A 27245-nucleotide genomic window follows, 5' to 3' on the forward strand; every position below is an offset into this window, starting at 1 on the left:
ATGAAGTTTTTTTTCTTTCTTAATCTTCTTAATGGATCTCTTTACACAAGATAATATACAGCCACTTGACTGCCATCTGATCTCGCGGGGGCTCCAGATTAAAAATAAAAAAAACCCACACACACAAAAAAACCTACTGGTTGTTGTGATGTTGTAAGCATAATTAACACAATAATCTTGTTGTTTGTACATAAGCCAAACTGCTTCTTTATTTTCATCACTGACTAATGGTTGCTGGCTGAGTTCTGAGCCATGAAGAAGACAATATGTATATATCTATCAATAGCAAACATGATGTCAATCTTGGCAATTCTCTGTACAGACACTGTATGCTAGTGATTAAGGGCCTTGAAATGTTCCAAGAGGTAGAAAATTCCTAGACATATGAACATTAAGCTATAGTTTATAGTTTTTAACCAGGTTTTCCAACGGAAAAATCCGGTTATTAAAATGGTGAAAATGGCGGGCGGATGGGCGGGCGGCTGCCAAAAGGGTACCCTCATTGTACGGATAACTCCTCCTACAGTTCTCAAGACAGGAAGTTGTTCTTTTGCAGATCAATTGAACATATATCAGAGGTGTGCATATTGCTAGGATTTTGATTTCTGATAATTTATCGAAAAAATACCAGCTTTTGAACTTAGTCATTTTTTGGCAAAATATTGCATATAGGGTACCCTCATTGTACGGATAACTCCTCCTACAGTTCTCAAGATAGGAAATTGTTCTTTTGCAGATTTAAAAATTGTACATATATCAGAGGTGTGCATATTGCTAGGATTTTGATTTCCGATAATTTATGAAAAAAATACCAGCTTTTGAACTTAGTCATTTTTTGGCAAAATATTGCATATAGGGTACCCTCATTGTACGGATAACTCCTCCTACAGTTCTCAAGATAGGAAGTTGTTCTTTTGCAGATCAATTGTACATATATCAGAGGTGTGCATATTGCTAGGATTTTGATTTCAGATAATTTATGAAAAAAATACTAGCTTTTGAACTTAGTCATTTTTTGGCAAAATGTTGCATATACATGTAGGGTACTCCATTTCACTGGATAAGGGTTGACATGGATTATGGATACAGTTTACATAAAAGAAAACACGGTTTGCTGTCACATTGACAGCTTTTCACTTGTTTCAAGTATCAAAGAGTACATGCATATGTCATCTAAAAGTATTTTCAAGGGACATACCATATTCATTGGTTTTAATAACATTTTGAAAAAGTTAATAGTCTACTCCAACCAGAGTCATTATATTGTTTTAATTAGACTGAAATGTGTAGTTTTTGTGTTAGAATTAAAGTACCGTAAAGTATTTATAAAATTTATATTGGATAATGAACAAGAAATATGAAAATTATTTTAATAAAAAAATGATTAATATTTAAGTCATCATTGAGCGAATAAAGTTATTATTTTGGTATATTCCGGTAAAAAAAAAATTACATAAGTTTTTCCTTGATTTTTGTTTGCTGCAAACCCAATATACTCTAAACCAAGTATTATTTGCGACGACTTTATTTCGCGATTTACCAAAGATGAACTAGTTCGCAACAACTAATTTTCCGACCAAACCTTATCTACACCTGTTTTTTTTTATTCCAACTATAAGGCAAATACTGGTTCATGGCAAGAAATTTTTCGCAACAATAAGGCTCTCGCAAATCTCGCGAAAATTTATCACACGCGAATAAAAGTTGGTTTACAGTAAGTGACATTCATATACTGCAGATTCCTAATTAAACATGAGGAATTAATATTCATGTAAAATTGCGAGAAGCACCCTTCTTAGATTTTAAAATCTCTTCATTATTTTTTTAATAAGAAATAAGGGAAAAAGTTCTGTGTTCACGATTTTATATTCTCTCGTAATATAAGGAATTTCAGTATCTTGTGAGGTTTCAATGATCTCTGGTAGAATTAGTGTAAATTTTACATGTATGATTGTCCTGCTGGTAGAGGAAACATGATTATAGACTACTTTTCTTGTCTGCATGTGAACTATATCTAATGTTTGTCTAATAAGAAGGATGCCAATATTTCAGATACCTGATGCAACTATTAGAATATTATGATTTTTTTTTCAAAGATTACGGTAACCCCTTTTTGACCATACAATGGAAACTTTTGTAACCCGGGGAGGGGGGGGGGGGGACTTGCTATCTTAGATTTAGATTTGACTAAGTCAGCATTTTTAATTGAGGAGAAATTTAAATCAGAAGAAGACACAATACTTAAGATCACATCTTCTGGGGTCAAGAAAACAAACACAGTGAAAGTTTATGATTGAAGCTGGCATTGATCTGATGTCAATGAAGCACTGCCATGCAAATGTGTAGGAAACTTGCTTCAGTTTACTTAGAAAAGCCATTTGTAAAGAGAAAATAAGGGATGATTAAGCTCTATGGTGTACCGGTACATAGAACAAATAATGCAAACAGCCTGTGAACTGTAGGAGAATATTTGCTAATTGATGCAGCAATGCTGGTAGTTTGTGACAAAGGAAGTTAAGAAACACCAAACTTCTGTCAGAAGTATGAAGTACGAAAACAATTGGATTGGCATTTTTGGGAGAGAGAGAGAGAGAGAAAGAGAGAGAGAGAGAGATTGTGCTTTAGGACCTAATTGATTTACATCTTTGATTATATATGTCTGCTGATGAAAGGTAATTCAAATGGTGTCACATCATGCAGTTTATTATTATTTTTAAGCACTATAATGCTTTATGAACAAAAATGCTAGCTTGTCCACAATGATGTCTGACATAGATAAAAGTACCTTTCTTTACCCTTAGAAGACAATTTCAATCACAGTTTAAACCTTATCTATTAAGTAACCCGAGCCTATCCACATATAAAGGCTCATGGCATTAGATCCTTCTGTGAACAAAATCTTATAATCAGGTCAAATCTAGATATCAAACCTGTTATAAAAACTTACACTGATCAATATTGATTCTTTAAAAGACTGTACACTCCCTGTTAGATGAGATTTGAAAATGAATTTTATCTAAGTTAAGATACATTCTGTCTTGCTTTCTTGATGCCGTTAGGTTAATGGTTTATAACCATATTAGTAAATAAGATTTTCTAATTAGTTGATTAAGACACTTTATTCAGACTAAGTTTGCTTTGAAGTTGACCTATTCAGGAATGATATACGTGCATTTATCCAATAACCATCTAGACCCCAAACATGTTACAATTAATATTAAACTGTTTTCCCAAGACTCTGTTAAGGTGGTAATTAAGGGACACCTGTCGATGTTAATGTGGATAAAAGGATATTAAAAACAAAGTACTTTTACTGGTTTAAATTTGACAACATATATTTGACAAAAAAATATATTTTTAAATTTTTGGGAAAGGTTAAAATTATGAAAGTCGCAGCAGGGATTGAACTCATAACATTCAGATTTGTAGTTAATGCACAAATTAACGCATTGCGCTTCACTATTAGGGAACAATATTGGAAAAGAAAGCATTTATAAAATCATACTTGATTTTACTGTTTATTTCGATATGAAGTATGTCAATTAAACTTCCATAAGAGATTGTTTGTACCAAACGAATCTCTGTATGCGGAGACACAGAGGACTGTGGGTATTATGGAAGTTTGTCACAATATGAAGGTGTCCTATACCACATAAATATCCCCATATAGCTACATAAATTGCCATTATTTACTCTTTTTGTTCATTTTTATATGGCAGAAGAATTCAATCTGTCTTTGGTGAAAAAGTCAGCTGACCTCGCATCTATAATAGTGAAACATCATCCATATGTGTTCTTACTTGGAAGTCATAAAAAAATCATTTTTCATGATGTTGTCTAGACAAACTTTTCATGGTGGGGAATTTTCAAACAGAGAAATTTCAAAAGAACTTGGCATCGTTTATGATGGCAGTCAGATTTCGAAGGTATATAAGGCAGGTGTTATTGTCATGTATTCATACAGATAACTCGGGGATCAGATACACTTGGTCCCAGCATTACACACCTGGGGGTGAATTCCATCTGACTTTGGCTCACCTGACCTTAAATATTTATGGGGACATGATATCTCTCTTGTAACTTGTCAGAAAAATTCAATGAAGAAAATTCATGGATGTGAAAATTGAATACATTATAACTTTAGCTATAGTAGCTCTGTCACTATATTTAGGGTCTCACTCTTTTTAGCCCCATAAAAAAGCCATTTTTAGACAAGTTATTTGTCAATACTGCAAATAAATTGGAGGGGTCAAATGCATTGCTGCATCTGGCTCTAATTGGTAGAATTATAAACTTCTATAAAACTATGGATAGGATGAAATTTAAATATTAGGAAAATGATTTTTTTTCAACATATACTTAAACTTAATTCTGTTCACATTTTGACGATTAAGGCATTGTGAACAACAAATTGGCCAGAATATGAGGGAGGAATTGCACATTGACATATGTCTGAAAGTTTATCTGATTTAAGTTTTTGATCAATTGTGAAACTTTAATATATATGGCCCATATTGCGTGGCCATTATTCGGAGATGACTCAACATATAAAGGACTTTTTGAAATTTTTTCAGAATTTCATTTTTGTCCCGTACGTAAATCACTATGTTATAAGCTAGCAGTATTCATTATTTGTGCCTTGAAACTAGATTGAAACTTGAATACCTTCCTGAAAGAAAAGTTTTGTCGATCATTACAGAGTATTGCATCTGTCTCTAATCAGGCGTGATTCACTGCAAGCTAGCACACAAAGAAAGTGCCATTTTCTGTTATATTTTTAAAATCCTTCATTTGGAAACAGTAAGGGCCCAATCCCCAAATAACTGAATTCAAAACTTGCTGGAATTTCAAGAGTTTACTACCAACTAGTTGCTTGCATGCTTGTTTTCATGCAAATTTTCATTTGCATGTTTGTAGGAAAAACACTGGAATGTTCTATGTACAGACTCTAAGTGTTTTGATGGTGAAGCATTGATATATTCTACGCGTTTAGTGGAACGCAGCAGCTATTAGTTTGTAATCTCTCGCATATCAGCATAAAAAATCACAGTTTCAATTTCGTTATTTTGAATTGGTTGGAAGATATATGGAAAAATAATTATGTATCATTAATAGGTCTCCCATGAGTTTGAATTAGATTATCAGTATATTCAACAAGTTGTGTTTTTCAACTCCTGAGGATGGATATAGATAAGTAATGAGTAAGAAAAAATCATCTATCTAATCACGAACCATGGGGGGGGGGGGTTCTTTAATGACATGTTCTCACCCTTTTTTTATGAAGGCCAAAATTGATTGTATGAATCGTAAACAATATACAGTACTGCATTTTTAAGAAATTCAAATGGTTGCTAGCTGTCAAATTACCATTATTTAGATATGCAGATGCATTATATAATTGTGAAAGAGAATCTTTAAAATTGTTAAGTTTTGTGATAGATGGGTTTTTAATATACCAAAAATCTTTGCTGTATTGTGTGAATTACGTCAAATAAAGTCAAATTTTGCAGATTATGTAATTTCTGGAACACCGTGGGATTAGATCACAATGGATTAATCGGCAGATATGTGATGAATATCTGTTATGCATGCTGTACCTATTTTTTGTTGGCACTATATATTCTTCTCTTGTTGTTGTAATAAGTAGCTAGCTAGGAACAAAAACCTGTACGGTTTCTCGAGCTGAGTTTATGACATATTACGTGATTTGCAAATACCTTTAAGTACCAAATTAAAGAACAACAAATGATAGTAAAGACTTATATTGTCTTCTCCAAATGTTCTGTACTTGTTAAATAAGGTTTCTATTTAATTGTGCAAATCATGATTGCAGCTAGTACATGCATGTATATGAAATTGAGGTGTTTTTTATATGCTACGCAAAAAACCCCCATAAAACCCACATATATGTTTGTCAGAATATAAGATCGCAATAGTTTTGACAAATGAACACAAAGTGGCTTGTTCTACTGTTTTTAGTGAACACTATAAAGTATTATATGATTATACTCAGTGTCACACAGAGATTCAAGACCCCATGCTATATCTTCTGATGGTTGGAATGTCATTGGAATGTTTGATCAAACAAAATTTGCTACTGTAAGAAGTCCCAGTGGCTCAGGAGAAAATTTGTACTGTTTATTTTTCACCAACAATTAATTAATGGAATAATTAATAGCTAGCTTTATATCTAAAGTAAGAATTCTATTGCCTTGTCACAGACGACAATTATCTGTACTGCAGACGCAAACTCAAAGCCTGTGACAAACAGGGTACTGATGGCCTTTGTGTATGTTTAAACAATAAAATGATTTCTTTAGTGATTCATGTGTGTTATGAAGGAAGCTATCGCAGGTTATGTATACCCTTTCTGCAATGATTACTACCTTCATAACCAGCATGAATCATCAAAGAAAGCATTTTATTGTTTATATTTACATCTTTCCTTTAACAAATTATAGAATTAGGTGAAATTAACTATATTATTGTTAACGAACTTAACTATATTAAGACATAAAGCAGAAAATATTCTGTAGATGTAAATATGACTTTGAATGCCATAAATTATTTTGTGCAATGTTACTTTAAGCAAAGAAAAATAGATATATTTTTGTTTGTACCATTATTACTATTAACATCATCACTAGGCCAGGGTATTTTGGTCCACTTTGCTCCATTTATGATGAGCAGAGAAGACCAAAAACTCTTGGCTAGCCAAGATGGATCACTAACCAATATGCGGTTTTAAATTGGTTTTAATGTTAGCAATTTAGTTCTTTAATTAAAAAAGCCTGTCATTTTCTAATGAGAAAAGACAAGAATTAAATGAATCCAATATCAGCCATACACTGACGTATAATCTTGAACTTCTCATATATGTGACCGTCAAATTTTTAGATCATGTGCATGCTGCAGCGATATATTATGTCTGATAATTTTGTACAAATGTCAAATATTGTAGCAGTCGATGCTTGAATTTTTCCACAGCTAATGCTTTCATAAGTTTCATGGAATATTTAAATACTGTGGAATCATTTAAATTCGTGGGGGCCAATTTTCGTGGATTGTTGGTTTTTTGCTTATTCATGGGGATTTAATTTCAAGGATCTGTTGGTTTTCAGTTTAAGTAAGAAAACTTACTCTTTCAAAACGTGTTTTCATAGAGGACTTAAATTTGTGGGGGAGGGCTACCCAGAAAACAACGAAATTTGAGCCACCACGAATTCTGATTCCACAGTACCTGTACATTTAGACAGAAATACAAGACTTTTCCAGTGTTTAATAGTCTAGAAATGCTTTAATTCAATGAATTCAATTCCTATGAGCCAAAACAGCATTATCTTGGGAGCAATCTCCTGCTCTTTTCTTTCAAAAGAATAAAAGAATCATGTAAAGCCTGCATTCATGTAGACAAACAATTAAGAATGTAGTAGCAAAGAGAAAAATTTTGATGCACCTTTGAGTTTTGACCAGTTGCAGTCAGACTTTGTTTGTTCTCTTTCAGAGTTTTACCGATGTACAATCAACATCACTAGCCTGCAGTACCAAGATGAGCTGGGCGATACCTCATCAGTGGCATTCAGGGAACTGTCTGGCAAAGTGGCCTCAGCCATACAGCTTCAGTTTGATGGGGTCCCAGGACAGCAAACCGTGGTGGTTTTACAGTTCAGGTGAGGAAAACAAATTTAAAAAGAACACCAACATTTGTAACATACAGAGTTATGTTAACTGAATTTTAAATTTTCAGATTGATTTAGTATTTCCTTACTTAGTTCTTAAACACCTGTTAAATATCATTTACCCTAGCTGTGAACAAAAAATTGACAAGTAGTGATTGATTCGTTCATTTTTTTTTGCATGTACAGGGTTATTTTTTGTATATTAAAAACTAATTTAGTATAAATGCAGGGATGTTTTTATTCACATCCCACATTGTTCAGTAGGAGGAATGTATGATTGTTAGTTATTTATTGTACTCTCGGAGCTTATGCGCATTATACAAGCTAATTAAAGAAGCAAGAAGTAAATTAGTGAAAGAAGCAATGAGTAAACTTAATCCTGTTCAGAGCAGTATTAATAATCGAACTTAAATATCTGAAATTAGATTGTGTACAAATAAATTAAAAATATATTGACAATTAAGTACCAGTATTCTGATTCCATTAGTCATTAATTAATATTTGTATATTATTAAGCATGTTTTCTTTTGTTTCTCCAGCCCGGGGTCATTGATGGTGACCTTTGATTTGGGATCTGAAGGATTCAATGACCGCTCAGCTCTGTTTGATACACTGAACAATGCACTACAGACTGGAGTTATTTCCCCTTTTACTGTTAGTCCTGTCGGATTTGAATTCAGACCCTTAAAAGGTAAGATAGAAATATGATTGGTTTTTTAACCTTATTGTTATGTTTTTGATAGCTAGTTAATAAAAGTAGACATAATTTATTTCTCAGTAGATGAAGTTAAATGCTGTAGTCATGTTTATGAAATTAACCATGCATGCAATATTTCAAAGTTGAAAAATTGCACTTGATGATCAAGATTATTTTTAATGAAGTTTTAATATCAAATTTAGCATTGGTTAAACTATTGGATCAGAAAAAAGGTTTGGAGAGGGAAGAGCTGTCAAATTCTCTTTAGTTTTATGATATTGTGATATATTAATCCTTCATTACTCAAAATATATGATTTAGGAGAATTTTAAAATTTGTTTTTATGTGTACGCTATAGACCTCACATCAAAGTTGATTCTGCAAGGTTTGTACCAAAGTTTGAACTTTCTAAATTGAATGAGACTTCTTTTTTTCTGCGACAAATAACAACTTTTTTCATCCATTGAGAGAGGTGCGTTTTATGAGAATGGGAGGTGACTATGTGGCGTGAAAATGATTTTTTTTTGCTCCACAATAACCAATATGCTCTGTACCTGGTAGCTCTATTCTTATCGTTAACTGTTCTGACAGCTGCCTACCAGTTTGTTTCTCATCAGAATCACGGGGATGAATTTTAACTGATGCAGAATGCTGGTTAAATATAGGAATGTGCTGTGGCATTAGCTAAGGAAGAGTTACTGTTGTGTAATAAATCATACTTGTCACATGGGATTAAAGTTGATACAGCTAGGACTTTGTTGGTGGGATAAACCACATTTTAGAAAATGTGCAAGTCTTTGGAATTGTCTATGTACAAATGTATCTATATAGAAAACCCTTTAACAAAATGAGCAAGTTTGTATAAATGCATATCATATATGACCTGTCTGAAGTGTTGATCCTATCAGAATGACTTGGCAGTATTTTGAGCAATGAAATTGGAGAGTTATAATGGAACGGAATGATTACTGCGTAATTCTGTCAGCCATGGTATCGCAATATTTCAAATTTTTGTCACTCGTAATTCTACACATCATCATAGTTTTTTTGGTGTGTTATTTTTTAAAAGATGTGGCATGTCTGTTTGTATGTGCTTTTTGGTCTATCTTTGTCAATATATCAAGATGACACAGAACTTAATGATTATCATTGATAATTAATTCATGGTTTATAAAGCTTAAACTGTCTACACCAATTAAGTTTATATCTGTTTGAAAGTATAATTTTTTTTCATAAATGAAGAGCAAATCATGTTCAGCTCAATTATTAAGCCCCTTGACTTATGCATCATGGCACATTTTTCAAAATCTTTTGATGAAAATTATATTGTAGTTAACAACAAGGACCTTTATAGAGTAGTTACTTCAATGAGTCAACTGATAAGATCCATTTATTTAGAACTCTTCAGTCGAAAAAGGTTGAAAGTGAGAGTTACCAGATCAGCTTTCATATCTAAAAGAAAGCTATTTTTGAATTTTAATTTAACAGTGAGGAGATATGTTCCTTCCATTGTTTCAATCACTCTAAGTGTACTCAACATTTCTTATCAATTTAATTGGCAAATATTAGAATTGAAGACTTATAAGAACATTGTGAATTAAGTTTGAAAGTGCCTCGTTTCTGTGCTTTGTCGTGTGTTTTTGTGTTTTTACTGTATTGTGCAAGTTACACGTAAAAATGATGGAATTGATGCAAAAGTAACGTTTGACCGCAAACTTGTCATAATCGTTTTTACAACAGACAGACCATAAAAATTTTGGCAACATATCAATTATATAAAAAATCAATTTTTGAAATTAATACAGTTTTGTCCCAAATCAAGGTTTTAAGTGTAAGTGCATGCATGTACAAATGACACAGTATCCAAATTCTTCTATTTCAAAAATTTGTAGTACAGTGTATCTATTTCGGTTAAACAAGTTTGTTTCAGTGTATCTATTTCAGTAAAACAAATTTGCTTTCATTTCCATAGATGGCAGCATTTGTCCGGAATACGTTGGGAGAGATCCGGAGTCTCTGCCCCGGATCGGAGACAACAGAGCCAACTTCCTGATCAATAACATCTTCCCGTGCCGTGGCTATGTCATCGCCTGGCAGTATTACCGAATCATTCCACGATACTCAGGCTATGTGGGCATATGGAGGCAGACGGATGACTACAAATTCTCACTCATCGGGAAAACGGAGTTACCGGCAATAAACACGGTGGGGAACATCACCGTGACGCTCCCCACCCCTCTCTTGGCCGAGGCAGGGGATTTCATTGGTGTGTTCTACTCCAGGGACGCTGAGGAGGGTGTGGTGGCTAGTGCTACAGACGAGACCCCGGGAATCTCTATCAGGGAACTTTACACAAACTATTACGCTACCGCTTATGATGAGGATTTTACAGTCGGTTCGGAATTCAACTTGGAGAAGACTACTTTTGAGGAAACTAAAGCAACCTTTGCCATCAAAGCCATTATGGACTATACTTCTATAGGTAGGAAAATAATTTTGAACTTGTTCTGCAGAAATGTAATTTGGTTTAATTTAAGACAGTCTTGCTTTCATTTTTTTCTGCAAGATGTATTTCTTGCAATTTTACACAAATATTACGGAAATTACTCATGTTTAATTAATAGCAATCTACAGTAAACTACTTGAAAGTAATATGGGCAAGTAGTTTGAGAGAACTGACTTTTTCATGTTATTAATTATAGGAAAAGTCCCGAAGACGTGTCTGATCGGTCAGTACCAGTGTGATAATGGCGACTGTATTGATGCCATATTTAGGTGCGACAGTCAACAGGATTGCTTCGATGGATCGGATGAAAAGAACTGTCGTATGTATACAGTAGACGTACTTGTATGTTATAATGCTTATATGAATATATATGTATTAAATCGTTCATATACAGTACATGAAATGATGATGTAGTTACATTTCATACAAGGTAGTACCTTAAAAAGCACCGGTACATGCATGCTTTTACAAACATGATAAGCAAACTTGAAACTGGTTCCATTTACTTGTTTGAAAAAAAAAGAAGAAAAGAAAGAAAAATGAATAATTATTGTTAATTCCATCACATAACAATTTTGAAGTACTGATAAGCTAGAAATGATTAGTTTATTATAAGTTTATTAATTAGTTAATTATTTTATCGTTTTGGTGAAATTGTTGTGTTTTGTTCTTAAATTTGAAGCATGTTAGACAGCCTTTAGGTTAAGTTTAGGTGGCAGGGGACAGTTTTTTTGATACAATTCATTGTAGCCAAGGGATGCATGTCTTCGGAACTCTGTAACTAGAATTTCCTCAGTTCCCATTCAGCACAAATACCTTTTATTCACTCTTTATAAGGCCAATCACCAATTTCTGAAGAAAATTACTAATCAAAACCTGTAAAATTCTCTTCATACTGGTTTTTATGAGATTTTGACCCTTTCATATTTTGCTAATTTTTCATGATTTTTCAGCTTTTTAGACCTCCCCCAGCTAATTCCCTGCAGAGGGTTGACCTTCCGTACCGCGTGCATGTTGCACTATCACATGTCAGAAACTTACCGGTGTATAGTTTACAATGTCCCATCCACCTACTTTTCGTGTTATTTTACCTCCCGTCTGTAACTTGCAATTTCACTGTGTAAAGTCAGCACAACAGTCATAGCCGCAGGTTTCGCATTTTACTTCTGATTCTCATGTACCTAACATAAGGGGCCTACGTATTGCATATCAATTTCAACAAGAGACACCCCTCTAACTAATGATAATCATTAAAAATCATTTCATGAATTTTAGCAACACTCATAAGCCTTCAAGTACAGCAACTCTCAATTTTACAAAAATATTGACGGGTACTTTATTCGAAACTGTCCCTTGCTACCTTAGGTATGAATGTTATGTGAATTGGTCTGCAGTTATGTACAGATGTTGTAGACATGATGAACTGTATTGTTATATGGGTTGTTTATCTTGTGTTTTGACATTGAGGTAGTGACTATTTGTTGTTGACTTGTTGTAGCTGTGACAGAGTGCGGTGTAAATGAGTTCAGATGCAATGATAACAGACAGTGTATTCCTGCGGCCTTCGTGTGTAACCTGCAGCGGGATTGTCTGGATGGCAGCGACGAGGAGAGATGTGGTACGTGTCATATTGGAATCATGAATGAACCATCCACCAAACCAATGCTGATTCTTTGTTTTATTAACAAGGACACCCTTGTTTAATTTATCTTAATTTGTGAACATTATAAAAACCTTTTAACCCATCAAATCCATGTAAGTTTTAATGTCGAACATCAGTCACAAAAAGTTTGGTGGGAATATATACAGATTTCGTAATTCTAAAGCATGTCTGTCAATTTGTGGTCATTTGTGCATTATAAGTTTCAGCATAAAGGAGTGAGCTAACATATGATTCAGTCTGGCAGACATTCTGGTAAACAAGTGAGACATAATCAGATCTTTGTTCATGTTGGCTATTTTTATGTGATGTAGATCCCCGATGCTCGGCGCAGGAATTCCAGTGCAGCAACGGTGCTTGCATCAATGGGGATTATAGATGCGACGGGGTGCCCAACGATTGTGAAGATAACTCGGATGAAACCAACTGTGGTAGTTAACATTAATTCTATCTCCAAACTCTTGTAAAGTGAAGAGATTATCAAATGATATTGATGGATCAGGGGAAGGGGCAGAAACACAAGGAGAGAAACATGCATGTTCATAATTAAATTTTTTTTTTTTTTTTTTATTTACAGTTTTTCATTTTATAATACATATAACACATTCATACACAATACATACAAGGCATGATCTCATAAATCTAGAAAACTATTCAAGTTGATACAATTTTGCATAAACTGAAATGAATAAAGCTCTTGAAGTTAAATATTAAGAAAAAGATTTTTCCATTCATAATTAAATCTAATTTTTTATTAGATTAACCAAGTGTGAATGGTTTTAAGGATGATGTTTTGGTATCATATTAATTAAAATCCCGCATTTAAAAATGTAAATTTTTGAAAATGGTTGCATTCTTTTCTACTATAAGTTTAATTTACTCTCATTTTATTTTTTTTCCAATCCGCTTATATTATATCCCGATTTCATGTTAATTTTTTAGCCTAATTATACAAAAATGTTTGAACAGTATTTGGTTCAAATGCAGGTGTTAGGTTTTCATAAATTTTTCATTTCTGTATAAAATTAATCCAATAGAACATTGAATGGCCTTCTAGAGTTTCATTTCAGCTGTATAAAGAATTCATGCCTGGTTTTTAATCCTTTTTTTCCTGCATTGCTTTTTTTCAATTGGTAAATACAGCTTTCGAAATAAAAAAAAAATTGATTAAAAGATAAGTTAAACGCCATGTTATAAATATATGGATCTGTTTTCAATTCATTGCTTATCCAGTTCAAAATTGATGAAAATTGGCATTATTATAGATCTTCTTGAAATTAAGACTTAATTTTGATCACATAATGATCAGCTTATTGAAATGTAATGTCACAGTTGCAGTTTATAATCCACCATAGATTTGTTAAATATTTTTAGCAGTTCAGCTATTCAGATTTTCATGCACCCTTGCCATCTTAAGTACCGTTTCTGTCTGCCCTGTCTGTTATGCCTTTGGAAAGGGGGAGTGGGATCTGTGAGAAATACCTCTAAGCCCTCATATGGATATATATTTTGATGACAAAACTCAAGCTATTCCACATGAACCATGTTCACATCCCCCTCTTTCATTCCCCCCCCTCCCCCCCCCCCCCCCTCCACCCAGTCCTGAAAAAAAACAAAAAAAAAAATCCAAATTATGTAACAGTGTAACAAGACAGAGTTATGAAAACAAAAATTTAGTAACCTGAAAAGATGATAGAAATACCTGATACTTAATTATAGGAATTATTGTGATCTGTTATTAGGTGGTACATCTGTGTCCTGTCCCGAGGGACTCCTCCGATGTGAAGATGGCACCTGTGTCCAGGGAAAGCGGTGTGATGGAGTGATCCACTGCCTGGACAGATCGGACGAGAACAACTGTGGTAAGTTGGCCTAGCTAAAGTATGCAAAGTTCTAAATGTACTATTTATATACAATCGTACAATGCTATCTCAAACTTGATGAGACCTAACATTTGAGATATTTTGGTTATACATGTAAAGTAATACAAAGACTTGGAAGTCAATTTGACATATACTGTGGTTTCATTTGTATTCAAGGGCATCAATTTTCGTGGATAAAGTGAAAATCACAGTTTCAAGGATATGTAAATTCGTGGCTAATGACCCCCATCAATACAAAATGTTAATAGAAATTGCATTTCAATGAACATTTAATTTCATGGATCAACTTAAAAACGAAATCCACGAAAAATTGGTATTCAATGAAAATTGGTGAAACCACAGTATAAGGTTTTTGAGGTTACAATGTTTTGAGGGTTTGACTGTAGTTGTGGAAATTCCTACTGTTTGTCCATATATGTACAGATAGTTTTCATAGTTTCCTGTAATAATATTAGCTCTGTACTAAGCCCTGTCAAGTGAAAGAAATTGAAATCCGAGCACTATTCAAAGTTTGCTGGTCCTTCTTTTCAATGGTGTGCCAAGTCTGATATACAAATAACCATTACATGTCAGTGATTGTTTCTGTCACAGGTGGTACCCCCGACACATGTCCTGCCGGACAGATACGCTGTAAAAATGGAGACTGTGTGATAGGGAAACTGTGTGACGGATTGCCAGAGTGTTACGACAGCTCAGATGAAGATGATTGTGGTAAGCTTATCTTATACGAAGTTTGGAGAAAGTTCCTTGTGTAAATTTGTAAAATATGCATCATCACAATCTTAATAAGAGTTAGGTGATTGTTGTATTTAAGCTCATCTTATGAAACAAATTTCCCAAGGGATACGTTGCTTTGTAAGGTTAATAATGAAAGAACATTGACCATGCATGCAGTCAGTTATGGTGTGTTTGATGTTTCATTTGCTGTGATGTAGGACTATTGCTCTCTCTCTCTCTGTAGTGGTGGTGACTGTTCCTCCCACCCTCCCACCACAAATCTGCACAGCGGACCAGTTCCAATGCAACGACAGCATGTGTATCCCATCGGACCTGAAATGTGACGGAACTCCTGACTGTGATGACAGTTCGGACGAGTTTCTCTCTCTGTGTGGTCAGTTATAGATAAAAATCTGAATTCACTCAGCGATGACTGGCAAAATTGTAATCTAGTTATGTTACCATCTTTTTGAATCCTCTTAATGGAGTCCAAATGAAATTGATGTTTAGAAAAGTATGCATGATTGAACTATTTCAAACAGTCATCTATTTCAATCCTTTTAATGGAGGCCAAATAAATTGATGTTTAGACAAATATGCATGATGGAACTATTTCTAACAGTCATCTATTTCAATCCTCTTAATGGAGGCCAAACAAATTGATGTTTATATAGACAAAAATGCATGATGGAGCTGTTTCAAACAGTCATTTTTTTTCAATCCTCTAAATGGAGGCCAAACAAATTGATGTTTAGACAAATATACATGATGGAGCTATTTCAAACAGCTGTTGTGTTAGATAGGATCTTTATGTTTTGTCAGGCACCAACACATTTTGTCCGGAGGGGGAGTTCCGGTGTGATGACGGCCAGTGTGTAGGGGGGGATACCCTCTGTAACATCGTCAGGGACTGTAGGGATGGCTCAGATGAGAGTGTCAATATCTGTGGTAAGCAAAATCATCTACACATGTACAACAGCATTATGTTTTTGTCTTAGGTTGCTGTATACATCATGCTGAAGACAACAATATTTCTTAAGACATGGCCCCACAGTAATCAACTTTCCTCATGTCACTACTCAGCCTCCATTCCAAGTTTTAAACTCAAATTCATGCACTATTGTTTCAAGCAATTGAATTGTGAACTGAGTTGATTGATGTGAAAATTTCCGTGATGGCTTGGCCAGGCCCCATATTCACCCAGAGCAGTTCTCAACTTAAATCCTTACAAGACTTATACATGTTCATAATTTGAGGCAAACCTCAGATTTCTGACTGAAAATTAAGATGATGAAAGTTAGCCATTGCAATTCATACTTTCTTAATTTATATTTTGGTATACCTCGGATTTGAGACTGAGAATTTAGATGAGGAAAGTTGGTGACTTTGGGGCGAGATTAATTCATCATTTAACAGTGCATGGGGCCAGAATAATTTATTATTAAACATGATGTAATGTTTGATGTTCTGTAGGAGAACGTGTTCGGCTTGATATTCAGCAGTCCCAGCAGATTTATAACGAGGGAGAGACAGCTGTGTTTGACTGTGTCGCAACAGGAAATGTCGGGGTCACCATTCGGTGGAAGACCAAGGATGGGGTACGTCGCATACAATTCTTCTACAAGGAAATGGTTTTAAGATGCTTGATGTTATGAGTGCTGTTCTAAGGAGCAACAGGGATTTATTATTTTTTACTATTACATGTTAATATAATTTTCCTGAAAGCAAAAGCCAAGTTTCCTTTAATTTCTTCCATTTTCAATGTATTTTCAAGTTTGATGAGCATTTTACTGAAGTTATGCTATCATTTAAACATAAAGAAATTTGGAATTACGTTGAATTGAATAAAGAATTGACAAACATTACTGGTAAATTTTTGCTATTAAACTTACATTGAAATCATATAATCCCCATATTTTGCCGTCATTTGTACTTAAACATTTGCCCTGCAACCTCAGGTTAGAGGTAGTGGAATATTGATATTGCTGAATAACCCAGACTGTACAGACTAATCACCCTGTTGTTTTCAAACCCAGGCTCTACCTGCCAAAGCCGTACTTCAGGGTGGGCGACTATCCATTCCCAGCCTGACCATGAACGATGTGACGGCCTATGTATGTTACACAGACACAGTAGCAGGGGTGGGGGAAGCCTCCGTGGATCTCCTAGTCATACCAGGTAACATAGGCCATGTCCATGGTCAGCTTAATAGCTCACCTGAACTGAAATTTTGAAGTTTTGAATCAAGGGTATACTTTTTTTGGCTTATGCTTATATTCAGTCCTCAGATTTTGTTGTTTTGTATTTGATTGTTTAGGTGTGGATATCCTCTGACCATTTTGTTAGTAATTTCTTATGATAGTCAAATTTTAAGTTTGGATAGTACATGTAATAACTTATGATAATCAAATTATAAGTATGGAGAAAGTGTCTTGTGTGAAATGTCTTCTTAGTCTTAGTAAGGGTAAGAGGATGGATTAAATTAATTTGATCATGCAAGTACAGGTTATTGAGTTTCACAAAGACATTTGAATATAACGTTCAAGTACAGTCTGTAGTACATGTTTAATAATGATGATCTGCAGATAATATAAAAGTTTCTTAATTATATGCTGCTTTGGTGATCATTAAAGTTCATTATTTTGCATGCTGTTGCTGCTGGGGTGGAATATACTTTCAGTTGTCACCTTCGTTATTATGTCAAAGTTCATGGTTCTAAGCATATTTGTATGTTAAGCTTAACATTTTCTTGGATTCTTCAAATTTTGCTATTAAAGACAAAAACAGTAAAACATTCTTACAATGAAGTAACAGGGACCGATAATTTTGCTTTGTTACAAGCGTAATTTGTTATATCTGTTAAGTGTTTAATATATTTTGGAAGTTAAGGGAAAGAAAATCACTTCACTATAATTGTCAATTCATAATAAGTGTGTTTGCTATAAGCCTGTTTTACTGTATTTTCCTTTATTAACAATAGAAAAGAATGTGTACTACATATTATAATATTTATCTATCAGTCATTGGCAGGTTAAACAGAACTGTTGTTTGTTTTAATTATACAACATGTTTACATGAATTATCTAGATATCACTACATGTACAAGCTTCTTTATCTTATGCTGTGAAATATCGTGAGGTGTCTGCCATTTCAAGATGCCAAAAGTGTTTCTGATGTTGCTGTAAAGTTAAGATTTCTTATTTTACGCAACTACTTCATTCCGCAATTCAACCCTTTTGCATAAAATTGTGGATGCCGAAATCTTTATCTTTGTTTCATATAATTTACATCTGTTTGAAAAAAAAGCAAGATTTAAAAATCTGCAAAATTTGCCTCTCGAGCGTTTATGCGGATATGAATTCCTTGCATTTAATTGGGAATCTACATAACCTTCATTCACTGTGTGTACATGTTTCATCAGAACTGATTTCTAGTCCATTATGATGACCTCACTATAAGTTTTATTGTCCTCTGTGTATCATCTTTGCTTTGCATGCCTCTTTTGTTTTTGCGCCAGCATGTAAGGATGACCAGCTGCGTTGCTATGATGGGTCATGTGTAGACAAAGCTTATCTGTGTGACGGTTTCCCTGATTGCGTGGACGGGGCCGACGAGAGGAACTGTAAGTCTCAATCACTCTCATTTTTATTAAGACACTTGTACGTCTTTTACCATGTAGCTATATACAGTATATTTGCAAATCACCAACTTTCATGATTTTTCACATTGTCTGTTTTCGAATTGATCTATAAAGCGTATGTTTGTGGTTTTTGCACTATGTTTTGTTGTTGTGGTTGATAGTCTTACATACATGTATCTGTAAAATTGAATATTTTGACAGATAGAAAGAGCAATATATATGAATGAGATACATGTATGTCAGAATATGCAGTACATAGTTAAGGGGGGGGGGTACATTAATTTGTTCTTTCTCTTAAGCATTAGAAATACATGTATAACATTTTGATACCCAAAGTCTACACATTATGTATTAAGCTTCTTGAAAATTTGATTTTAGGTTGGAATATCAACTTTTTAGCAAAGTTATATTGTATGACACTATTTCTAAATGTAGGCACCACCACTCGTGACTGCCCTCAGGGTCAGCATACGTGTGACGACGGAACCTGTGCACCCCCGGGATCTCAGTGTGACGGAAAGACCGACTGTGGAGACGGCAGCGATGAGTTCCCCAGATACTGTGGTACGAAACGGTTGTTAAACATAGTGCTGTCTGTCAACATTCCAATCTCTAAAACTCTGTACACTTGTTATTGGTATTTAAAAAAAAAAATTGAAGAAAAATAGTAGACAAAAGGGATTATTAACATTTGTACATCGAATATGTGGAAAAAAAGTACATGCATTTGCATGGATTCAAAGTCATTAAGTTGCATGTAAGCTTTGTTTAAGTGGTATAGTTCGTAACACAGAAAATGGCTTACAATTTTAGCATTAAATTTATTCTTTTAAAAGCAATTATGTTGTAAACTTAGGTTAAATAGAAAAACACATATGTTGATATTGCACGACTATGCAAACATTGACATGGTTTATTGTGCAGGTTGTCGGAGTGGTGAGTTCATGTGTGCTGATGGAGAGCGCTGTATACCCAGTGCAGCCGAGTGTGACGGCCGAATCAACTGTCCCGACAGATCCGATGAGCATGCCAATTGCAGTAAGTTCCATCTTTAAAATTTGAGGGAGAGAGAAAAAGAGAAGGAGAGAGAGAGAGAGAGAGAGAGAGAGAGAGAGAGAGAGAGAGAGAGAGAGAGAGATTGGAATGGTATCTCTGTTTTTGTTATACATGTACATGCATATGAAAAATGTGATCAAAGTTTGAATTAAAATTTTGCTTTATGGCACTCACATTGACTAATGATTTAATTAGATATGAACTATTTTGACTCTTCTCATGCATCCACTTTCATTTGGGATAATCAATTTTGGCAGTGACATACAACAATGGATTTATAAACACAATATTTGATCAAATATTTGTCATTTGGAGTGAATGCATTTTTAGCTGAATTTGTTGTATATATACATATATATATAGTGTCTATATACTTTTCAATTCTTAGATTTTAAGTTGGTAAATGAATTAATTCCTATTCATTTGAATGTTTAGCTGTATCCTGTCGCACTGATGAGTTTACATGCAGGAACGGACAATGTATCGACAGACGACGACTTTGTGACGGATATCCAGACTGCAGCGATAGATCAGACGAGGAGGACAGATCATGTCGTAAGTCTAAAAATTAACAAAACTTTACTATGGATAAAACTTATTTGTTCGAATTGTGTGTCTATAATATACTCGGTACTAGGAAAATGTATTTGTTGACTTAATCTTCTGAATGGATAAAACAAGTTTGGTTGAAATTATTAATTATTTCAAAACTTTTCTCCAATAAGTTGATAGGAATTTGATTTCTTCCAAAATGTTACATAGATTATTTCTTTCAAATTTTATATATATTTTAATTCAATAGAAATAAAGTGAAATAGTTCCCAATTTTTAAAATTTATACAATTGCTTTTAATGCAGTTTTAAAAAGGGGTATTCTAGCTTCCAAATATATTTTTAAATTGCCTTTGTTGAGCCATATTATTACACATTTTGTAAGTGAGAATTGTAAAGGGTAGAACAAGAGTTTTGGCCAAGCGAATTCCTTTTGTATAATGTTTGTACATGTATTGTGTTTTGTGGTTGTGACATCTTTGCCCTTCCTACAGGAAAATGTGACAGTGCTTCCCAGTTTACATGTGTTTTTGAGCATCAGTGTGTAAATGCCTCGCTGGTTTGCGATGGTTTTGACGACTGTGTTGATAAGTCTGATGAAATGGACTGCTGTAAGTGTCTTGCCTGGGTTTTTTTGGCTGCCATATTGATTCGGCACACAGAAACTCTCCTGTCTGTTTCTTTTGGCTGCCGTATTGTTTCTGCAAACAGAAACTCTTGGCATAGAGCCAAAGCACTGCATGGCATGAATTTCGCTGTTTGGTGCACTTTCTTACATTATTTTTTTGTTTGCTTATACAAATTTCTTTACTGTTTTGCTGTCAATGATGATAATGGGCTTTGGCAGAGTGTGAGTTTATTTTCAGTGTCAAGTCTAGAAGATCTATAAATAAACTTCAACACTCTTTGTGTATATTTTGGTACATGTAAATCTGATAATTTGCAAAGCTCAATGTACTTTGTTTTCTCCTTATCAAATGAGCTTGATTCTAGCACTTTTCACTGTGTGTGTTTATTGAGCTGGCTAATTTAACATATTTTCAATGTGAAAACTAAACAGCAATTCTTTTGCAAGATGAAGTTTCATAATGTTCGCTGCAATGGTTAATTTGCACAATGCTGTGAATGATTTCTTTGCTAGACACTTTCAAACTTATATTTCTAAACTTTTAAGTTACTGATCTATATGTTCACATGTGTTTCATATATTTCTTTATTTTCTGCAAGTTTGTTCATGTTTCATGTAGATTAATTAATATCTTTTGAATGTGTTTTATAGAATCATCAGGGAATAAACCTGTTATCAATTAAATTATATATGTGAACTAATTGTAAGATGTGTATATTCCTAAAGCATTTATATCTTTATACAGGGGAAAACCCCCATATAATGTAATAAAATAGGTTAGTCCATACATGTAGAAAATATTATATGCGCTTTTTGTTTGATGAAAGTCTGCCATTAGATTTCATGCAGATTTGATGCATCTGATTGATTGATTGATTGACTGTCACTTTCTTGTAGCTTGTTCACCCACCAGTCAATTTACCTGTGCTAACGGCCAGTGTATAGACATCAGGAGGCGGTGTGACAGAGTTACCGATTGCTTTGATAATTCTGATGAAGTCGGTTGTACTGGTAAGTTTGAGTTCACTCTCCTTTTTATTCGAAATCAATCACTGAATTTTAGTCTGTGATTTTTCTTAGGTCGTTGTAGGTTTCAATCAATCAATAAACGGGGCGTGTAGATTTCAGTCCTGTTAGTTTCTGTAGAGCTATGAATTAACTAAAGTTACGTACCGTAAGAAATAGAGGGAATCATACTTGGTAGATGTTAATGTTATCCAGTGAAAGCTCACAATTACAAAAAAAGTAAAACCATTCAAAATGGTAACCATTTGTCAATTGCAGAGTATTAATTGTTGTGTTTCAAAATTCATTTCTATTTTCAAGACTGAAAACAGATTCTTTTAATTGAAAGAAATAATCTTGATACATATTGTATTGTGTCACAAATATCATTAAACACATCAATACAGCAAACAATGTATCATTCCAGCCTTCGATCTCTAATTGATATCTATTGTACTAGCTTCGATGTATAATTTTGTATGTGATTTTGTAGGTTGTCGTTCTGATGAGTTTACCTGTTTCTCTGACAAAGCATGTGTTCCACTGACAAGTCGCTGTAACAGACAGCGAGACTGTCAAGATGGCAGTGATGAATTCGACTGTCGTAAGAAGATTTTTGTTTTCTCCTGAAAAATTTATTTGAAATTTCTCATAAAATTAAATTCTTTAACTTTGTATTTTTATAATAGATATGATAAATTACCTGTTTTAAATCTTTGTTAAAAGTTGTACTTTAAAGGTATATTTAATTTTATTTACCGGTACTTGAAATTGTGGAGTTCTAAATTATTGACCCTTAGAATATGTCAAGATATGTAGAAAATATTATATGCATATTTTGTTTGATGATAGTCTGCCATGAAAAATAACTATTGAAATTTTGCTTTTAACAATAAAGTCAACTTTTTTGTTGATTAATTGTAAAACATGGTGTTTTGTCAACATTCATGAAATATATCTTTTAACTGATAACATAAAAATCACTGTTTGAGAACTACTTTTGTAAATTACATATTAATTCCTACGCAGTGATTAGTTGTTGCATTTAGAGGCATTTAAAGATCACAGAATTTAATGGAAAAACACAGTAGAATGTAAATATATTATCTTAAGAGTTGAATTGTAGCCCCTTGTTAATCAAAAGACCTGGACCATATTTTGTTGTATCATCGATAATTGTTAATGATTGTAGCATGTCTGGATAGTGAGTTCACTTGTTACTCTGATGGGAAATGCGTGCCCCAGACAAGACGCTGTGATGGACGACAAGACTGTCAGGATGGCAGCGACGAAAATGATTGTCGTGAGTATAAAACACTTCAGTTTAACTCGCATATAAACCATATAATAAATATCTTAAACTTATCATGCACTGCGTGTATTTTCAATACCATCAAGGCCAAAAAAGATATTTCATAGGTTTCCTCTTTTAATTTAATGCGCCTTCAAGGATTTTGAGGTACATGTATCAGGAACATGTTATCTTTTACTTTTTTTTTCCCTTTTAAAAATGGTGGGAAAAATCTTGCTGTTGATATTTATGTATTTTCTATTCAGCTTTTTAAAAAAAAATTTTTGATTTTGCTATAGTTCCTTTGATTTTAATTTTTAACCTTTTTTTTTTGCATATTTGTTGGAAATATTTTAATTAGCGTTTGACACACTTTGTATCTGTATAAATATACACAGATCAAAATCAGTGGAAATATCGTAATCTGATCATGCATATATCAACATCAGCTGAATGCTTTTTTTTCTAACCTTTTATATAATTATTGCTTCATGATGTTTATAATTTGCTTTTTCATGTTACCAAAACGTGTCCTTGTCTTACTTGTCATTAATTCACTGTGTACAATGTGTTTGTGTCTGGAAGGAGGGGAGAGCTGTGGCCCATTTGAGTTTCAGTGTAGAGGAGGTGGCTGTGTGGAGTCCATCAAGCACTGTGATGGTTATTTTGACTGTCCTGATGGCTCCGACGAGATTATGTGTACCAGTGAGTAAGCGGGCCTGCCACTGCGTCTGAAGTTCTGTTTTGTTTGTCTGTTTGTGTATGTGTCTACAAATGTCTTGTCTGGTCTAGTTGTTTGACTTTTCTGACTTTGGAAGTCTTTTTGTAGTGTGTTTGTTTCCAATGTTTTGTTGTTATTAAGCGCACCTTAGCCAGAGGCTCAAGCAAGGTTTTCTGATCAAAATTTGTTTTTAAAAAGCTGTTGATTAAATATTTTGATAAATGAAGTGCCCTGTTCCCTCAATGAAGGGAAGTAATATGAGAAATAAGAGAATTTTAAAAGATAAGGTGGGGAGGTTTTTTTTCAGAACATAATGACTAGTGCTATAAAATGTTTTGCTGAGAACAAGTTTTCTTCAAATGTATTCAAACAAGGGGTGAAAAAGAGCCCACAAAGAGGGCTTAAAGTTAAATGTAAAATATTAGATCAATTATAAGGCTTTTTGGGAATGCATCTTTAGAATTAGGGGAGGGATGTGGAAAAACCATATTTCAAAATTTTGAAATTAACAATATGATAAATTTTACACTTTTTGAAATCAAGATCCTAGGTGCCAAGGTTTTGAACTCAGAGAATCAGAGTTTGATAAAGAAAATATTGATGAGGTTTCAAATTTTAATACTAAACCAAAATCTCTCACACAGGTTAGGAATGTGGCCCATGGGCCCGATTGTTTAGTGGGGAAGGAAGGGAGGTGGATATTCAGAGTTTTGTCTGCCTTTCTTGTATGTGTCAGGTGACTGTACAATGACTCCTTTTCTATTCCCTGTCATGTCTGTATAAGTATATGTCTGCTACAGATTTACTGTTTTAGAGCATGTCTATCATTTCCTCTACCTGTATCTTTGAACTACCTTTTGTATATGACTTGACTTCTTGTCTTTACAAATTTTGTGAGTGATGCTGCCTATAATGGACCTGTTGATGGTTCAGTTTGTACATTTTGTAGTTAATGTACCTTATCATCTATTTTTCCCTTTTATGCTTGTTGTTTAGGCATGTGTACATGTATAGCAATTTTTAGGTACAGGCAGTTAGGTTTATTTGGTGTTCTTTTTAACAACCAAGAGCATCATTGTATCATTTACCTTAATTTCCATTTACATGTATCACAAAACAAATGCTAAAAATTTTGAGTGAGCTTCACTCAATTTTTTTTTAGAGGTTTAGGGTGCTGTTAAGAGAAACATTGCTATGATAAGATGTTTAGAGTGACATGTTTGTTGAGTAAAGCATGATTTACTAATGAACTGATATTTTTAAGGCTAGTTTATCATCTGTCAAGAAAGATAACTCTGACTTGGAAAAATGACAATCATCACTGAAAATTGTCAAATGTAAAAAGGGCAATTTCTGTCAAATTTTTACTTTTTTTAGGGTGTAGCAAATTCACGTGCAATTCAGTTATGATTTTGGAGATAAAAAATGGATTCTATTTCACATACAAACAAAATGTTTGTAATTAACAGTATTATACATTTGTGTCTAGAAATCAAATTCCCCCTCAACTGACATATTTCTTTTTTATTTTTCTTGAAGCACGAACCACTGTACCCCCAACAGAGCGACCCCTGATCATCACTGTTTCACCCCCCAGTCTGAGGCTGAGGGAGGGGCGCCAGGCACAGTTCAGATGTCAACCAAGCCGACCGGTCCTTGTCCGCTGGACTCGTTACAGCAATGGGGTACTCATCTATTCCTCCCTTGTTTTTTTTTTTATGATTAAATAAATCCATTAAATTTTAAATGTCTATATGCTGTGGAGTCATATAGATTTGTAGTGGGGGTGGGAGATTGTCAATTTTTTAAAGGTTTGTTGGGATATGATTTTGTGAATTTGCTTTATTGTATACATAAGTAAAGAATGCATTTCATGTTTTGTTTGGGATGTTTTTTCATGCATAAGAGGACCCCCATCTATCATGTACGCATTTGATTTAAAAAATCTGCATCTAGTTCACTTGTCACCATTACAGTAATTATTATATCCAATCAATTGATGACAATTTGTGAGCATACAGAAATTTACACGATGATTCTGGTGATCTTTTTGTGTAGTCCCTGCCTTTCCGTGCCTCTGTAGAGGGCAACCTTCTGACCATTCCGGAGCTCCAGATGGCGGACTCCGGCTCTTACATGTGTTCCGTGGTCGGACAGGAGTCACGATACTTTGCTATTGCCACATTAGATGTTCAGTCATGTAAGTGTTGAGTTCAAGTCATTTGAAATGTTTATAAAAGTACTTGTACTGCTTTTCCATCTGTTTTCTTTTCTCTATGTTCAGTTTATTAAAGATTTTCTGTGGTTTCTTCAATTGATCACCTATTTTGGTAGATTTTATTGTTGTCAGTGAGTTGATGCATGAAATTATTTTTTTATCAAAGTTAGAAAAACTATGATATGGTCTGTTGGTAGGATTATTGTATATTTATCTATCTATCCTTGAAATAAATTTTACCAGAGCCTTGAAAATTGATGCTCGTTAGTAACTACCAAACCATACAATACAAATGGTCATCTGCATATTATACCATGGATTTGAAATTTAGAAAACTTTTTAAAATTTTTTGTTTAGTGACTCCCCCCACCCTCCCACCCACGGGAATTTGTCGCCCAGGGGAGGCAGTGTGTAAAAATCTACAGTGCATAAATGCTGACTACCGCTGCGACGGAGACAGAGACTGTGAAGACGGATCCGATGAAGACCCAAACATCTGTAACTGTACGTATATAAATACAATGTTTACTAACGGTATTGTTGGACTTATTGATTTTAGTCTTTTCACTATGTATGTTGTATGCATTTTTAAAACATTACCATGATTGTGCTTCAGTATCTATATAATGATATGCTGCTTTTGACAGCATATAGAATACAAAATGCAAAATATGAATTATTATTATGAGGCCATCCTTAAAAAAATGTTTGTTTCAAATTGCTGCCTTGGGTTTTCAAGACCCAGGAGGGAAGGAAAGGAAATTTTTTTTTTTCAAAAATAAACTAATTAAATTAAGTAATTAAATTTTAACTAATAAAAAAATAAAAAAAGTTCTCTCTTTTTTTTTGCTTATAAAATTTTATCAGCAGGGTATTTCAATGAGGCGGGAATGTCCAGCAAACAATAATTTTTTTTTGGCTCGACTGATGTCAAATTTTGCAAGCATCCAGATAGAATGCAATGTTTACAGTTAAATAGATATGTTATATAC

The 27245-nt window shown here is 33.9% G+C and overlaps 1 protein-coding gene across 7 annotated transcripts in view; it reads left to right on the plus strand.

Moving 5' to 3' along the window:
- Positions 1–27245, plus strand: part of LOC128186518 (basement membrane-specific heparan sulfate proteoglycan core protein-like) — a 74890-nt gene that overhangs the window by 4885 nt on the left and 42760 nt on the right. For 3 of the 7 annotated variants that reach the window (XM_052856307.1, XM_052856306.1, XM_052856309.1), the window contains exons 3-25: positions 7505–7670; positions 8219–8370; positions 10349–10858; positions 11079–11201; positions 12381–12500; positions 12857–12973; positions 14285–14404; positions 15017–15136; positions 15387–15536; positions 15965–16090; positions 16616–16740; positions 17179–17320; positions 18660–18764; positions 19218–19346; positions 19707–19820; positions 20274–20393; positions 20885–21001; positions 21916–22029; positions 22517–22627; positions 23216–23326; positions 25575–25720; positions 26094–26235; positions 26611–26757. In XM_052856307.1, coding sequence (XP_052712267.1) covers positions 7505–7670; positions 8219–8370; positions 10349–10858; positions 11079–11201; positions 12381–12500; positions 12857–12973; positions 14285–14404; positions 15017–15136; positions 15387–15536; positions 15965–16090; positions 16616–16740; positions 17179–17320; positions 18660–18764; positions 19218–19346; positions 19707–19820; positions 20274–20393; positions 20885–21001; positions 21916–22029; positions 22517–22627; positions 23216–23326; positions 25575–25720; positions 26094–26235; positions 26611–26757 — 3327 coding nt within the window. Of the gene's footprint in view, positions 1–7504; positions 7671–8218; positions 8371–10348; positions 10859–11078; positions 11202–12380; positions 12501–12856; positions 12974–14284; positions 14405–15016; positions 15137–15386; positions 15537–15964; positions 16091–16615; positions 16741–17178; positions 17321–18659; positions 18765–19217; positions 19347–19706; positions 19821–20273; positions 20394–20884; positions 21002–21915; positions 22030–22515; positions 22628–23215; positions 23327–25574; positions 25721–26093; positions 26236–26610; positions 26758–27245 lie in introns of all 7 variants that reach the window. The other 4 variants (XM_052856308.1, XM_052856311.1, XM_052856313.1 and 1 more) reach the window with 4 other exon arrangements.

The sequence above is a fragment of the Crassostrea angulata genome, chromosome 6, assembly GCF_025612915.1.
Source record: "Crassostrea angulata isolate pt1a10 chromosome 6, ASM2561291v2, whole genome shotgun sequence".
Taxonomy (NCBI): Eukaryota; Metazoa; Mollusca; class Bivalvia; order Ostreida; family Ostreidae; genus Magallana; species Magallana angulata.